The 16541-nt window shown below is 56.5% G+C and overlaps 1 protein-coding gene across 1 annotated transcript in view; it reads right to left on the reverse strand.

Moving 5' to 3' along the window:
* PLXNA4 (plexin A4) overlaps positions 1 to 16541 on the reverse strand; it is a gene marked incomplete at both ends in the record, with an annotated part of 353784 nt that overhangs the window by 32972 nt on the left and 304271 nt on the right. The window contains 6 exons of the mRNA XM_080819151.1: positions 1656 to 1924; positions 9182 to 9324; positions 12141 to 12375; positions 12886 to 13032; positions 13698 to 13937; positions 14430 to 14523. Of these exons, the coding sequence (XP_080675277.1) occupies positions 1656 to 1924; positions 9182 to 9324; positions 12141 to 12375; positions 12886 to 13032; positions 13698 to 13937; positions 14430 to 14523 (1128 nt within the window). The remainder of the gene's footprint in view (positions 1 to 1655; positions 1925 to 9181; positions 9325 to 12140; positions 12376 to 12885; positions 13033 to 13697; positions 13938 to 14429; positions 14524 to 16541) is intronic.

Genomic DNA, 16541 nt, shown 5'->3' on the forward strand with positions numbered 1-16541 from the left:
ATCCTACCTCAGAGTCCTTTGGAACTTCTCCTGGGAACCCTGCTCATGTGTCATTTGCAATGACAGGAAGTGCCTTCTTGAGTCTAACTTGCATTCTTTGTGCTGCTACCTAAGTCCACTTCTCCTTTTACCTTGGAAGGAAGCCGCTGTTGCAGCAGGGGTAGGGCGAAAAGACCCTTCGGGTTGCATCCATGTAGAGAAAACAAACGGGACTCAAACTTGTGCTAAGCCCGGGGCCAGCTCCAGAGAGCAACGGGCCCACCCAGGTATGTTTGGCTAGACCTGGAAGTTGCAGTTGGTGGGAGCCCTGCAGCAGCTGGGAGGCTGTGAGCTCCACAGCAAAGTAGGAGGAGATGAGAAGGAAGACTGTCGAAGTGAGGGGGCCCGCCAGGGGCAAGAGGAAGAAAGGGCGATGGAGGAGGGCAGAAGCGGAGAGAGCATCTGGGAGCGAGCGGGTGAAAACAAGAGGCGGAGACGCGCAGATCCAGAGCGAGGCCACGCCGGGAAATTGTCGGTGGGAGCTCTGGCAGGCAGTGGCAACCCTAGCATTATGCCGGTGGGTGGCTGCGTGGTGGAAGTAAAACAAAAATCAAAATGATCTACCTCGCTGTTTCTGAAGCTGGATGATTGCTCCGATACGTAGCAACCTTCCGCAGCTGTGCGGGCGAATGCCCACGGCACAGGGAAAAGCCCGAGGTAAACACTTCGGAAAGCCAAATCTAGCCACTTGGCCCAAGTAGGAGGCCCCGCCTCGGACCCAGACACTGAGGATGGGAGGCAGAAGACAGGCAGAGGCGGACGGTACCGGGGAGTGATGGCTGCACATGGGAGCTTTCCAGCTTTGTCCGTGTGAAGGCTAAAGGCATTGCACTAACAGTCTAGATGAGAAATGGCCTTCCAGGAGGAGGCAGATGTGAGTGGCAGCCTGGATGGAGTCAGGGAGTCACTGTCCTATAAAGCCAAAGCCACGGGATATGGCTTGGTGGCCACATGTGGCTATTCGGGTCTCCACAGTGAGGCATCCGAGTGGGCGGGGGGTGGAGTGCCCCAGACCCACGCAGAGCCTCCAGCATGTGCATCAGGCGAGGACACACCGGCTGGCCCAGGGCTTCTCATACCCCAGCGGGCCTTCGGCACCACGGTTTCTCGGGAGCCTGCCGATTCTGCCCCAGTGCGTGTGGGCTGGGACCGGAGAGCCCGCATTACCTACAGGCTCCAGGGTGAGGCTCCAGGGCTGGTCCCGGACAGCAGGGAGAGCTGCCAGGGCTGAAGTCTCCCATCTTGAGATGCTGTGGCGGGTTCCCAAGACAGAAGGCCCAGGGGTATCTCTCCTAATTCATGTTCTGGTGTAGGTAAGGGCAGGGGATGGACAAACGACCTCTGAAGAGTCCACGGGAGAATAACTCCAGTGGGAAGGTCATAATTGGGGGGCGTAAGGACAGAGAGAAAGAAGAACGCAGAGCAGATGCAGAGCAATAGACAAACAGCAGGGTGAGCGGACAGGCCGTGGGGACAGCTTCTTCCCAGAGGGCATGGGGGGCCTTGGCAGCTCCTTCTGGGAGCCCTGCCCCCATCTCCCCAGGAGGCCCAAGATCCAGGTGAGTGGGCTCTCCCTGACCTGCGTCCGTCCCCCCCTCACCGGGCCCAGCCCTCACCTCCTGAGAAGCAGCTTGGGGTGGTTCTTGCTCTCCAGGTTCTTGTCGATGAGGTCGGCCAGCAGCTGCTTCAGCACGTCGGTGGCGTACTCCAGCTTGCTCTGCAGCACGGTCATGATGAGCGACGCCACGTTGCCGCGGTCGCGCATGGAGAAGCTGCGCTGAGACTCCAGCGTGCGGATGAAGGACAGCAGGAACACCTTGTTGTTGATGAGCTGGGCGAAGAGCTTCAGGCCTTTCTCCACGCGCTCCTGCCGGTAGCCCGGAACCTGCGGACGAGCCCCGGGGGCGGGGTGGGGGGAGTCCTGATTGCCAGCCCGGCCCGGGGTCGGCTGTGCGCCCCGCGGACCCCACCGCCACTCAGGCCGCAGCCCAGCTGGCCAGAGGCACCAAGGCCCCGTCGGGTGCCGGGCACCGTGCGGTTTGCTTAACCCGCGCCACTGCTCATGGCCTCTGGTTCGGAGCTGAACCCGGGGAGGCGCATCGTCATGACGATGCAGGGATCCCCCCACTTGGGAGCCTGAGCTCTTCCTTGGTGGGGAACAGAGCTGGTGAGGGGCCCCGCACCATGGCAGATGAGCCTCACAGAGCGCACCCCCCATGGGGCCTTCAGGGGGCGGGGGTGCTGCCGCAGGTGACCCCAGTGGGGAGGGATCACCACACCTGAGCCTCCAGCCGACCTGATGCTGACCCTTCTCTGGCTGCGTGGACCCCGTTAACAGACCAGTGGCCTCAGAGTCAGGACATGTGGGGTCCACGAGGCTCTGTTACCACTGCCCTGTGTGACCTCAGGCAAGCCCAGTAACTTCTCTGGCGGCCCGGGTGATTCACCCACACAGAAAGGGGAAGATTAAGCCCGAAGGTCTCTCAGGTGCTCCTTGATCGACTCTAGTGACTAATGTTTTCCCAGAAACTCCTCTGAGACCCAGGGAAAGGGGAGGAAGAAGGTTTTGTCTTCCCGCCTGCATCTTATGTTCGTCAGGAGGCACCTGCGAGGGGGCACCGTCCGCTCAGTACGCACTAGCCAGCGGCGGAGCTAGGCAGGGAAGACGCATCCCCGAGATGCACGGGGACACAGCAGCTCTGCGGGTCACAGCCCCAGACTGGAAACAGCCGGCTGCCCGGCAACAGCAAAGGGCTCCAGGAACTGTGGCATATCGCCCAGCAGGAAGCCACACAGGCGAGGGAAGGAAGGGCCTTCTGCCGCTCATAGTAGCAGGAGTACCTCTCGCAGCATTGAATGAAGGAAGTCAGAAAGAAGAGGGTGAACTGTAAAACAGCCTTTAAATAAAGACAAAAAAGCCATCAGCGATGGCAGGAAAGTGGTGATTCTGGGGGGTGGCTGGGATGGGAAGGGGGCTCTCAGGGACTTCTGGGGAGGGCTGGTAACCTTCAGTTTCCTGATCTGTGTGCTGGCCGGATGGCTGTGTTCACTCAGGGAGAATGCTCTGAGCTGGGTTCTGCCAACGTGCGCACTGCCTGCTCTGCGCGGGTTCTTCCATTAGAGCAAAAAGGCTGCTTAACAAATAAAGCAGAGCCTCCGGCAACAAGAGGAAGCCCTCTGGAAGAGAGCAGGGCACCCTTCATGGAGTGGGGGGTGGGGGGGAGCAGGGACCTCCAAAGCAGATGCCATGTTGAGGACTGTGTCTCCCTTGCAGGGGTCTCTGGGAAGGAGCACCGTATGCGACAGTGCAGAACGCAGTTTGGGTCGGCTGGGTTGGGTGAACTGTCACAGCCATATACTAGTTTGGGGACCCTGAGAAGACACCGCTCCCTCAACAGTTGATGTGTGTAGATCTTACTCTGCTGAGTGCTCTTCTACGTACTTGAGAAACATGGACCTGTTTATGCCACACGACCCTCTATGAGGCAGGTACCATTATTATCCCAGGGCCTCACGATCGTGGGGAACTCGCCCAAGACCCCAAGAGAGACAAGGGTCAGGGCCAGGCCATGCGCCCGGGTGGTCAGCACTGCATCCCACCATCTAGGGGGCTGGTGTGAGTTCTGAAGGAGACGGTGTGTCAGAAGCCCGACACACAGCCGTGTTTACTGACTAGCAACCGTCATCCCCCTTGACCCCAGAAGCTTGAAACTGGGGAGGATGGGCAGCCAGAGAATCCCTGTTTGCCCCGGGTCCGGGTCCAAGGAGGGGGCAGGTGCAGATCCAAAATGTTCGTGCCACTTGCTCACTGAGCTCCCCTGTGTTCCAGGCTCAGGGCAAGGCCCTGGTGGGAGATCAGTTGGACGTAGGCCTGCCCCTGGCGGGTGAGCAGCAGGCCCCTCTAGAAGGTCCTGTCGGAAGGCAGCTCTCCGGAGAGAGACGGGAACTGGTTGGAGCCAGGGCCCGGCTTCAGCGTGTCCCAGCTCTCTGCATGGCCAGCCCTGGCAAACTCCTTGCTCCCTACGGTTGCACCCTACCTGCCCCCCAACCCCCATTCCCCACTCCACAGGGGCTGGCAAGGGAAGACAAGGGTAGGAGGCAGGCTTACCTGCCATCAGCCCGGCCTCAGTGTACCCAGCCGTCTGTGTGTCCCGCTAACCTCCCTCCCAGTTCTGGGACTGCCCCTGGCACATGTGTGCGCATTTTACCTGCTCTGTCCTTCAATCCCCCCAGAGCAACATCTCCACAACTCATCTTGCTGAGAGATAATGTCACCCCTCAGCACCGCCAGGCGCAGTGCACAGTCCTGCTCACTGTTCTCACCGCTCCATCGAAGCCTAAGGACCTTGCAAGAGTGAGTGTACCCTCCTAATGGCCCCTCACAGATGCTACTCTAGGAGTCCCAAGGGCAGCCTGCAGGTGCAGGAACCTGCTGGATTTCCAAACCCAAGTTTGTTTGGCTCCTGAGTCCCCGTCTATCTTCCCCATCCTTCACCACACCTAGTCCTACCCCTGGGCCTGGGACGTGACTCAGAGCCAGCTCTGAGCCCCCTACCCTGCAAGGCCTCCTGGCAGCTCAGGCTGGCCATCGAGGTCAGGGGAGCCACAGCCAGGTTTGGCACTGGGACCCCTGGAGAGGAGGAAGAGGACAGAGGGCTGGCCAGGTGGCCCATCTGGGGAGGGGACATGCTCTGAACTTGGCTTGGCTGCACGCGCCTTCTGGGCATCAAGGCCTGGAGCCCTGGGAAGGAAGGCGCAGCCAAGCCAGCTACAGGGCCACAGCCTACCGGTCAGCAGCCCAAGTTTCAGAATCAGAGAGACAAACTGACTCCTACTTGGAGGAAAGCTCTGTCACCTCCGGGCCCGATCGTCTTGTCTGTAAAATGAGAACACGGGAGCCCCCGTCATAATGTTTTACGAGCATTAAATAAGATAATGCATGTAAAGTGCTCGGCACACACAGTGTGCACTTAACAGTGGTTTTATTACCTGCTTCTCTTACTCCACTGGCTGCCTTTCACCGATCCCTTGTGCCCAGGAGTTTCCAAGAGATCGAATGCACTGGCCCCAGGTCCAGGGGTACTGGAGGTAGGAATTTCCTCCCCATTTTACGAACATGGAGATGGAAGTGAAGTATCTTGGTAGAGAGTTCCAGAACAATTCCCCTTTGTAACTTGGCACCCCCCTCCAAGCAAATGCCACTCTGAAACAAGACCTTCTCTATTCACCAGGTGGTTCAATAATTTAGTTGAAGCCTGTGAGCATAAAACTGGATAGTAAATTTTAATTGTAACCCAACAGGTTAGAGTTTAGGAGACATGGACAGGTTGAGAATGGGGTGGGTGGTTTCTGTTTGCTCCCGGTTTTTAAACGATCTGTGCCCCTGGCTTGTGCTCTCTCTCGCTCACTGTCTCTCTCAGATACATAAATGAGATCTTAAAAAAAAAATAATAAAGGATCAGTGTGCGTCCAGTGTCTAGACAGCCCCTTACCCACCTGCCTGGCCTTCACCAGATGGTCACAAAAGACGGGGGACTGGTGGCCCATGTCCAGGATAGACTAAAGCCAGAGAACACCTCCTTCTTCTCACACATCTACCGCTCACGCCCAGCCAGTGGGCCGCTAGCCCCATGGCTGACAAGGTCAGGAAACATTGCTGTAGATTAGTCAATGGCTTCCCTGGGAATATTTCCATACTCAGAAAGCCAAGGGGGAGAGACTATTCCAGTGGTATGACGGGGCTGGAAACAAATCGGAAAAGAACAATTTGGACAAAATCCCTGGATGTTGCCTGGGATGCTTGACCTCATATAGCCCCGGGCCAAAGTGGGCCGGTCCATTAGTAAGTTTCATGGAGACGAAAAGCCATTCGTCCTGGGTATATACCTACAAGGCTGGGAGCAGATATATGTACACTCATGTCCTTAGCAGTAGCATCCCAAGAGCCCAGAGGTGGGAGCAGCCCAAGTGTCCGCTGACAGATGAACAGATCAACAAAACGCAGGACATATGTATGATGGACTATGACTCAGGCTTACGAAGCGAAGAAATTCAGTCCCATGCTACAATACGGGTGGACCCTGAAAACACTTTGCTAAGTGAAGTAAACCAGTTACAAAAGGATAAATATTCTATATTCCACTCAACATGAGGGGCCCTGAGCCATCAAATTCATAGAGACAGAAAGTCGAACGGTGGTTCTGGGGGAGGGGATGGGGTGTTAGTGTTTAATGGGGACAGGGTCTCATTGGGACAAGATGAAACCCTTCTGGAGATGGGTGGAGGGGACGGTCACACCAGTGTGAATGTACTCACTGATGCAGAGCCGTACGTGGAAAAATCATTGAAATCGTCTATTTTCTGTGAGGCATATTTTACCGCAATTCGAAACAAGAAAAGCTCTGTGAGCTGTTGGACCTGTGTGACCTGTTTGATTCAGAGCCTGTGCCTGACAAATGGCCATGCTGTGGGTTCCAGCTCAGGGGAGTCTGTGAAGGCGGCTGCTAACTCCTTCCTGAGCAGGAGGTGGGAACTCAAAGTCTCCCCTTGGGAGGAAGGCAAGGAAGAAGGGAGAAGTCTCCGGTCTTCTCGAGGGGAAACATTAACATGCCAGATGAAGAATAAGGTCGTGGTCATGGTGGGACGTGACATAATGTGTAACGGGGGCCATGGGAACAGTATGGGGCAGGGGCAGGGTATCCACCCGCAATCCGTGCTTGTGCACTGAACGACCCAGAAGTCAGTTGTCCAGGCTGCTCACGTGATTACGACACAGCAGCCCTGATTCTCAGAGGCCTTATTCTGCGGCCCTCCCGGGACTGGGTTCATCTGACACCTGTGACAGACAGATGGACGAGGGGAAGGCAGTGACCCCTGGTGGTGCGGCTCTGAGGGTGCCCTCCTATGGGTTCAGCCCATGGGGTAGGTGGTGTCATTGTGAAGTTGAGAAATGAGCCTGTAAGACAGTGCTGAACCAGAGCTCTTCAAGTTTTCTGGCAGAGAGTGGGGTCTGTTGCCCCCAAAGCTTCTGTTTGGGGGTGTCTTGTGTCGGGGAGCTAGGCAGATAGGCCCAAAGCAGCACAGTGAAGCAGGAGCTGGCTCCACGCAAGGTTCCGAGGGCAAGGATGAGGGCGCTGGGCGTTTCTGTTTATTGGGTCTGGCTTGCTGAGCTGGGATCCTGGCTGTGTGCCTCACTGAAGAATAAGGCTAGGAGTTAGGCAGCCGCCCCTGTCTTTACTTCTCACAGGAAACCAACCTTAGAGGGAAGCCTGGAGAAGTACAGCTGGGTGGGGACTCCACCAGCTTTCAGCAAGAGGGTTGGTACAGTTCAGAAGGGCAAAGAGAAGGAATCATTTGTATTCTGGTCCTCAGGGAACAGGGCTGCTGTAGATAGTGATGCAGGTTGTGCACTGAACAACTCCAAGAGGTATCACATATGAATGATGCCATCTGGAGTACTGCAGTATTCAACCTGCACAAACGCCCATGAATTCCTATGGGAGAATGAACCCTATAATTCTCCTGCCACTGCCCTGGGCAGTTCTTGGGAGTGTATTGCCCTTGGGTGTGTGTGAAACTAGTGCCGAGCCTGGCCTGAGAGTCTGGGAATCTCTGGAGAGGCAAATGCCTATGGAAAGTTCATAGTCTTCAGTGGGCTAAACACCCTGGGATTTCGAAGGAGGTAAAAATGAGGCTAGATAAATGATAAATGGAAGAGGAAAATGAAAGAGAATGAGAGAGGGCACAGGCAACAAGAGTGAGACCAAGGGAATGGATAGAACATCATGATACAGACGGTGTTCTCATGTGTATACATGACACACACATATACCTTAGCTACGCACACACAAGCAGATGTGCAGACAGAGGGAAAGGTGCGTTCTCAGTGAGGACACTGAGCCTACCATCTACGGCCTCTGAAGTACCTCTGGGTGTCTATCCACTGAGGAGCCCGCGGGACCCTCCTCCAGACAGAAGTGCCCGTGAGCTCATTAGAGAAGCTCACATGGGCACACGTTATAGTCAACAAACAGTTACGGAGAAACACATGTGGGTCCTGGAGTCCCTGGGGCCTTGCTCTGCTGCCTGTGGAAGGGCACAGCCTCCACACTGCCCTGGACAGCCCACACAGACGTTCCCACAGGGGTCAGCACCTGCAAAACTGTGCGACCGCTGAGCGATGGGCCTGTTGGGATGTTATGGATGCTATAAATCCTGGAATTAGTCTGATTCTCTGTTGTCGATTTGGCGGGAGATTTTTTGATCCATCCTAATAAGTGTCCAGAGCCTTAAGGCACAGACAGCGATGTGCAAAGTCTCGTCATGGGGAGCACCGACCCTGAAGTCTGACTGCGGGACTCCAATCCCGGCCCTGCTCCCTCCCAGCAGGTGGCCCCCGAGTTCCCAGAATCCTTAGTGTGGCTGCCCCGAAAGCACACCGTCTTCAGCCTGCTTGTGACATATTAAATCAGCACATACACGTGGAGTCCTTAAAACCGGACCCGGAGATTGGTGAGCCGTCCACTGATGGCGATTACTCCTTATGATTATTATGTTGCCCTGGTTTCCTCATTTGTATTTTTCACTTTCCTCTGATATTTATCTTTATGAGTCATCCCAAATCCCTTTTGGAACAAAGCGTAATATGAATATATGCATAAGCCAGACACTATGCTAGGCAGTAAGTGGGATAAAAATGTTCAAAAGATGAGGTCCTGCTGGTACAAAAGACGGTGATGTTCTTATCACGTACGCTCTCACCTCCCTTCCCAGCGCATTCCTTATCTTGCCCACATATATTCACTGGGCACCAGCTACAGGGGAAATCCCTTACATCGTGGCTTCCTAAACGGGGGGCCATGAACTCATGACACTGTCTGGTTTTTGTGCATCAGTATAGTTTTTTCCTTCAACTTCCATTCAATTCTCAGGAGATCCATGACCCTTAGGCCTCAGATCTACACCCGTCTCTGCTCAGAGCCTCCCTGGCTTGGTCCCATTTCCTGCAGAGGGACCGGCTGGCTGGAGCCAACAAGCAGGGGGAGCCTCGGGCCAGTCATGTCCCCTCCCCGGCCTCAGCTTTCCCGGGGGCCGTACTTGAAGGTCACCAATAACTTTCTCCACACTAACACCTGCTTCTCACCTCGAGGTCCCGGAGCACCGGGTGGTCTTCGATCCCAGGGAACAGAACCCGCATGGTGTAGGTTCTGTAGTCCAGGAAGGGAATCCCGGCTCCATCTAGGTCACTGGTCAGCTCGTGGATGTCCGTCTGCAGCTCGGCAAAAGCTGGCACAAAGAGAAGCCCATGAGACGGCCGACTGTGGCAGACCCTGGGTCGGAAGGCTCAGAACCCTCCCCCAGGCCCCCGGGAGAAAAAGGCAATGGGCTGCAGGGGTGCAGGAATAACGTGGGCTGTTTTAAGTGGCAGGGGTGAAAGACTTAGGAAGGGGAGAAGGATGCTGCACAAGAAGCTGGTCTAGGGCCAAATCCCTTCCAAAGCATAGATGGGGTGGGGTGGGCTGTCCACAGATCTGGCCTGCTGCTGGGACCTGAAGGGCCTCCCTGTCCAAAGATGAAGGGTTTGGGTTTGCAGAAAAGGCTGGAGGTGGGGGGACAGGGAGGGAGGGGAGAGGTTCCAGGAGCGGAAGGGCTGTTCCCAATTCTGCATTTTTAAAGCGGTCTCCCTCTGAAATGTTAAGAACAGCTTCTTCTGCGGTCCCAGTTCTGGGCCAGGCAGCTTGCTGGAGCCATCAAACCACCCAGGCAGCCGGAGGAAGGCTCTGCCATGCTAACATATTCCTTCTGGATAGATGTGCAGGGCGTGTCTTTATCCTTCCTTCCTCAAGGAGATGCCACTCAATGGTGATTTATGATCTGCATGTGGGCATGGCTGTCCGTGGAGGCAGCTCAGGCCTCCCGATGGTCACGGGGCAGCAAGACCCTCTTCCCTCTGGCCTCCAAGAAAGTCCAGAACATGGCCCAGGTGGTTAGATGGCGCCAATGCTGTGACCACACTCGGTCGTGCGCACAGTCCTCCTCCCGGGCTGCCTTCCACCCTGGGAGAGAGTCAGAAATGCCGCGCCGGGCCCTTCCCTGCTCGGCCTCTCCCCTGGGCACACGCACACGAACCGACACGCGTGCATGCCTGCCGCATATGTACGCGCGCCCCCAGGGAGGATGGATTAGCCCACGCTGGCGAAGAACAGCCAGTGGGCACTGGTTACAGGATTCTTCTTAATATTCCTAAAGACACCAGAATCAGGAAAAAGTCTTTTGTGGGCTCTGTTGATCCCACGAACACCACACGGCTGGCCCGGGCACTGTGGATGGGGGTCCCACTGCACCCCACTGTGCCAACCTGGGCCCTGGATCTCAGCTTCCTGGGTCCTGAAGTCAGTAGTGCTGCTTCTTTGATAGAACAACAAAGAAGACACCCCTGGACCCCTAGGCAGGCTCCTGTGGACCTCCCCCGGGCCGCTCTGTTCCTGCACCCCTGGTCACCCTGACACATGGGGTCCCTGTCAAGGCAAGTGATTCCCGCATCGGAGTGGAGTGTACACCAGCGTGTGTGCCATGTGTGTATGAAAGGAGTCGGGAAGGTTTCTGGCCTGTACTGTCACCGAAAGCTCTGATGAGTGTGTGTTTGTGGGAATGTGTGTCCCGTGCATGTGGGCATTAGTGGGTGTGTGTATGTGTGAGCACACGAGTGACCGTCTGAGTGCGTGTGTATGTCGGTGAGTGTGTGGGGCAGTGATGCACGTGTGTGTGTTTAGGCAGTGAAAGGCTTAGTTAGGCTGGGCCTCTTCTGGGTGGGTGTGTGGGTGACGTCCTAGCTTACTGTCAAGTCTCTGGGGAGTCATCTTTCTGGGAGCCAAGCTGCCCCTTATATGTCTGAGGGCCACCTCAGGGCCCCCTCACTCCCCGACAAATGCTTTCATGGCTCATCTCTGCTTTACGTCTCCCCCTGTGCCCACTGGTGTAGGGGAGCGCTCTCCTGAGCCAGAAGCCAAGGCCCTCTCCTTGTGCCTCCGAGGACATCCTGTGGCTGGACTCCCTGTCTGGCTGCTAATTTCTCCCTCTCCAGAACATTCCGAGAGGAACCTGGCTTCGCATGCCCCTCTCTGCCCCCTCCCCGTTGGGGTGCTCAGCCCGCGGGGAGGAGAGGGAGGAGGGTTGGCTTTTTATCGGTCTGCAGCTTTCCTTCAAGTCACTAAGTGCCTCCAACATTCAAAGCCTCGCGCCTGCCACACATGAAAGAGATTCTAATCACTACACCTAATTAGAGGGAAGAGTACATTGCGGAGAAAAAAATTAAGCAGCGTAAATATAATAAAAGGCAGTAATTAACAGTCCCACAAGGCAGATGCCGTGTTGACAGCTAAGGATGTAGTGAGGGGATGGGACGGGCCCACATCCCCATCAGAGGGAGCTGCGGCTTCCCTGGTGGGGAGGACAGAGCCCCAGGTACAGGCCGGATTGACTCCGGGAGTAAATCTACAGCAAAGAAGGCACGCAGACCCTCCCAGGGTGACTCACGAAATGATATCCGGGGGGGCGACAAGAGTTTGACTCCTAAATTTCCTTCCTGGATTTAGTGCTGCTGATTTCATATCATGGTAGTGTTGGCAATTATTTAAAAATACAAGCTGTGAAACCCTCTTCTTCTAAATCTCAAATCAGAGCTATGGCTGTACTGTTCTCCCAAAGGAAGGGAGCTCAAGGTTGCTGGACACGTCATGTCAAGACACCCCGAGCTCTCTCCAAACTCCCGGGGCCAGGATTTGGGGGTGCCAACTGCCCTTGGGGGGTGTGAAAGGACCCTCCCACCTGACGCGGGGGTAAAGAGGGAAGAGGGGGCACCTCGTGGGAGGGGAAGGGAAGGGGCGGGCCTGCTGGGATGTGGGAGAGAGGGAAGGGGTGCGCCTCGGGGGTGGGGAAGGGAAGGGGAGGGTCTATTGGGATGAGGGCGGGGTCTGGACACAGCTGGGAGATGAGGCTCAGAGGTTAGATGCCTCGCCCGCATTCTGCCTGCCGGTGCCCAGCCCATGGGCCCGTGTGAGACGCACATGCGCACGCGCATAGTTCCTGCCGCCGCCCGGTACCTTCTTTGCACTCGAGCGCCACGCGCGACTCCAGGTTGTCCATCTGCATCTGCAGCCGCTTCAGCGTGAGGTCACTTTCGCGGGACTTGCGTTTGTAGGCGATGAGGACGGCGACGATGAAGATGACCAGGAGGCCGCCGGCCACGGCAATGCTGACGATGGCGGGCAGGCTGAGCGGGCTGTCTGGGGCGACGTACACCATCCCCGGGGAGTACTCCATGCCCCCGACGCGGGCCTGCGGGCACAGCAGGCGAGAGGAAGCTGCGAGCGGGCGCAGAGCAGTGGGGGTTCCCACGGCCTTGTCGATGAACTGGCCACGGGGCTGCACGGGGAAGGGCTCCGGGAAGGACAGCTGAGGGGGTGTGTGGGGGCTGAGCGGGGGTCCGGATGGCTCAGAGATGGAAAGCCCCGCGGCACCCAGGACTAGCGCTGCCATCATCTTAAGCAAACAGCACAGAGCCGGGACCTGAAGAAGTCTGACACGACTTCAGTGAGTGGTTCCCTGAGATTCATCCCAGGGTAAGGACGGGTGACAGGGACACAGAGCATGATACGATGGACCTCCTCTGGCCAGCAACAGGCCCCTCCTGCAAGGGCCTCTTGCCTGTAGCAGGCAATGCACACATCATTCATGCTGCTTTGCCTTGCTTTCACTGCACAACCGGCCAGGATCCCCTCCTGGTCTACTCATGCTCCAGCATCCCTAGAGCCTGTCCCATCCAGAATGGGGCCCCGCCAGGCTCACCATCACTTTGTGCCTGCCGATGAGGTTAGGGGACTCGCAGAGCAGCTGCACGTCGGACACTGTCACGGCACATGGCTTCTCCCCCACCAGCACGGTGTAGTTCAGCTTCACGTTGCCCCCAGCCACAGGGGGGATCAGGTTCTTGCCCTGGAGGGACAGGGAAGCCCTGCTTTGTACCCCAGAGCAAGGACCGTAGCTACCGGCTGGCCGCCACCCCCCCCTCCCCCCCCCCCGCCCCGAGGTCCCGTCCTGCTGCTGAGCTGGGGGAGAGCCCACCTTCCATAGCAAGTCCGAAAACCTTGTGACGCCTACACTGCCATTCCCCCTTCCTCAGCGGGGAGTCAGTAATCAAGGCACTCTTTAGCTTATCCAAATGCAGCCTCAGGACCCTTCTCAACACAGAGCTATGGTCAATCACGACCAGTTGATTCAAACTGTCATAGGAGTTACAAATTATTAGCTACCCACACTCCAAAGAAGCCCTCCACTGTGGTTTGCAAAGGGCTCCATCAGAGGAAGCAGGATGAGCCTCTGACCTCCCAGGTCCCGGACTCTGGGGACAAAGGAAGCTTGGGGGTCAGAGGGCCAGGACGGCTCCAACTGCCCTGATTGGGCCTCTAAAAGGAGTTTGCCTCTTAATACAAACTCAGAGACATTGTTTTCTGTACTCTGGACTATAAGACGACCACTGCAAGGGACTCCAGAGATGAAATCGGGCTTGAGCCCATGACTTCTGGCCTCTCTCTGTGACTTGAAAACCCATCCCCAGCAGTCTCCTTGCTTCCCACCGCCTGCCCACGACCTCCGTCTACCTTCAGGATGATGGGAGTGCCGGGCTTGAGCTCCAGGATTCCCGAGGGCCCAAAGGCCTCGAACACAGGGTTGGGGTAGTAAGTGAAATTGGTCTTGTTGAGGATTAGCAGGGACTGGACATTGTCCAGGATGAAGCCGAACTCCTCAGGCCTCTCGGTCAGGTCGGACTGGTGGTCGGGCCCCAGAGCGAGAGCCGGAGCCTGGCAGGTCATCTCAGTAGCATTCAGAACCTCACAGAGCTGGAGGGGCCAGAGAGGAAAGACCATGGGGCGTCTGGACTTACACAGCCCCCAACACACCCAGCAGGACTCCCTCCAGGCTGGGATACAGCATGGGGCTGATGTGGGACAGTTACAGATGGGTCACTGCCCCTCTGCAGCCAGGACCACGGAACCTGGCCGCTTGAGGAGTCAGCTCTGCAGCTGGGACCCGCCTCTGCTGTGCCCATGGGGGTGCGGAGGTGATGAGAGTATCTCGGAGCTAAAGAACAGTCCTGAGGTCTGAAAGATGGAGGACTAAGGGTATGAAACCCCAGAAACCCCCAAAGCGATTGCTCCTCTATGCCTGTACTCCAAGGTACGAAAATGCCTTCTTATCTGTTCCCTCATCTCACCATCCCAGTGCTGGGGGCCGTCACGTGCAGTGGGTCCTCTGGGTCTGGGTGGCCTGCCCGACTTGGGATACCCCATGCCCTTTGGGAAAGTGACACATTGAGCCACCTCTGCACTCACATTGATGTGTTCCTTCCCTCCATGCTTGGCCCGGATCTGGGGGTTCTGTATGAGGTCCAGGTGAGTCCCCCACACGGCGATGGGTGTGTTTCCACTGACCAGGGGGGAAAGAACAAGGAGGCGTGTCAGCACAGGGATGGGAACAGCGATGGCGCTTGACGACCACGATGACGACGATGAGGCTGGGCTCCAGCATTAAAGGCAATGACAACCAGGAGGCGTGATAATGTTCCTAGGGACAATGGTGGCGAACTGACTGAATAATAATAAGGATGAGCTTTCAGCGGCCAAGGGACGACAGTGATGACTGGAGGTCTGTGGCCGTCCTACTCTGAATGTATCCGGACACCCGCGGAGGCCCTGGAGCCTCCTGACCTGAGTCAGATGCTTCTCTGTAGCCCCCTGGGGTCTCTCCCCCAGCCCTCACCAGTCCCAGGGAGATTTCCATACTGGCCTCGGCCTAATGAAAGCCTTGCTCCAGGATGTCCCCCACCAGACCCTCCGGGATCTGAGCACAGTCTCCTCCTCAAGGCCATCACTATGGCTTCACCCTGGAAGCTTCCGTTCCACTGGAAGCTTCTCTTCCACTGAGATCTGGGAAAGGCCGAGGCCCAGACACCCAGGAGCCTCTGTAGGAGCGCAGACAGCCAATGTCCTGGGCCCCAGGTCACCTGGATCCTGGGTGTCAGCCAGCTCCGGAGGAGACAGCAGGAGATTCCCCTTTGCGTAGCTTTTCAAAGAAAACCTGGGTGCCATTGCCGTATGCGGGGGTCTGAGAAGCTGACCCAAGGCAAGGGCTATCTTCCTTGGAGGCTACTCAAAGGAAGGGGACAAGTCACTTTCTCCACAATCCTGAGAGTATCTTCAAGAAGAATCCTACCGTCTGAAACAGTTAGTTACAAGCTTGGTGAGTGAAGAATCCATGACGCCCACAGCCATGTCTCCCTCTCTGTGCCTCTGCCCGTCTCTGTACTGCCCAGTGTTCCCTGCGCTCCACCTGCCCTCCTACTCCCACGCACATGCGCGTGTGTGCGTGCGTGCGTACACACACACACACACACACACACACACACTCATGCATGCAGGAAGAGTCCTATAAAACCCAGACAGGCTCTTCTGCCCATGGCTGTGTTCCAGAATGAGATTCTGCTATCTGGCCATCTCCCAATCTTCTTAATCATGAATTCAATCCGCGTTTAAGAACCGCCCCCCATGGTGAGCAGCCCAGGCTGTTGGGAGCAGTGCACAGCATACTCGGCAGGGCCCCTGCCCCATCAGAGAACCTGCTCACTGCAGCAGAAACTCTAGAGCCCGGTGGGAGGCCCAGATCGTGCTTGCAACCTCCCTCTTGTTGTGAACGTGACTCGGGGTCAGCTATGACGCCTCAGTTTCTGTGCTGGCCACTTGAGGATGAGCTCAATGAAGCCAGGCTGTGAATTCCGCAGGGAGCTGCACAGTTTGTCTAGGCCAAGGGCTACGCCAACTTCCTGGATTCACCAGGCCCTGGGGGCAAAACCCAGAAGAGCTTTCTACAGACGCTTTCTCCCTCTCTGGGCCTCGTAGTCTACTTTAAAATCACAGCTAAAGCTTATAAAGTTTGGGTCTTAGGGAGTAACCCTGGAGAACAACCCAATCTCATGTCCACAAAGGCTGCCTTTCGTGGACATAAGGCCGGGGGTGGCAGACTTTCCTGGAAAGGGCCAGAGAGTAAATATTTTCGGCTTCCCAGGCCATATGGTCTGTTGCAGTAACTCATCTCTGCTGCTGTGGTGAGAAAGCAGCTATAGACAAAACATATACGGATGAGCATGGCTGTGTTCCAATAAAACTTTATTCATAAAAGGAGGCAGATGGCCAGATCTGGCCCCCGGGTTGGAGTCTGCTGACCCCTCATTTAAAAAAAAAAAAGACTGTTCTCTGGACTGGACTTGTCCCTGATCCCTGCTTCAGCCACGGAGACCACATCTTCATGTTCTCCCCCTTCCCCTGATGTCAGACGCCCTCTAGAACTGAAGCCAACCATGGGGAGGGCTGAGGACTGGGCCAGGGGCAGCAGGAGAGAGCTGAGCCAGGCACTGCCCTGTGCCTGTGCACCCGGCTTAGCCCTCCCAG

Source organism: Martes martes (assembly GCF_963455335.1).
Source record: "Martes martes genome assembly, chromosome: 11".
Taxonomy (NCBI): Eukaryota; Metazoa; Chordata; class Mammalia; order Carnivora; family Mustelidae; genus Martes; species Martes martes.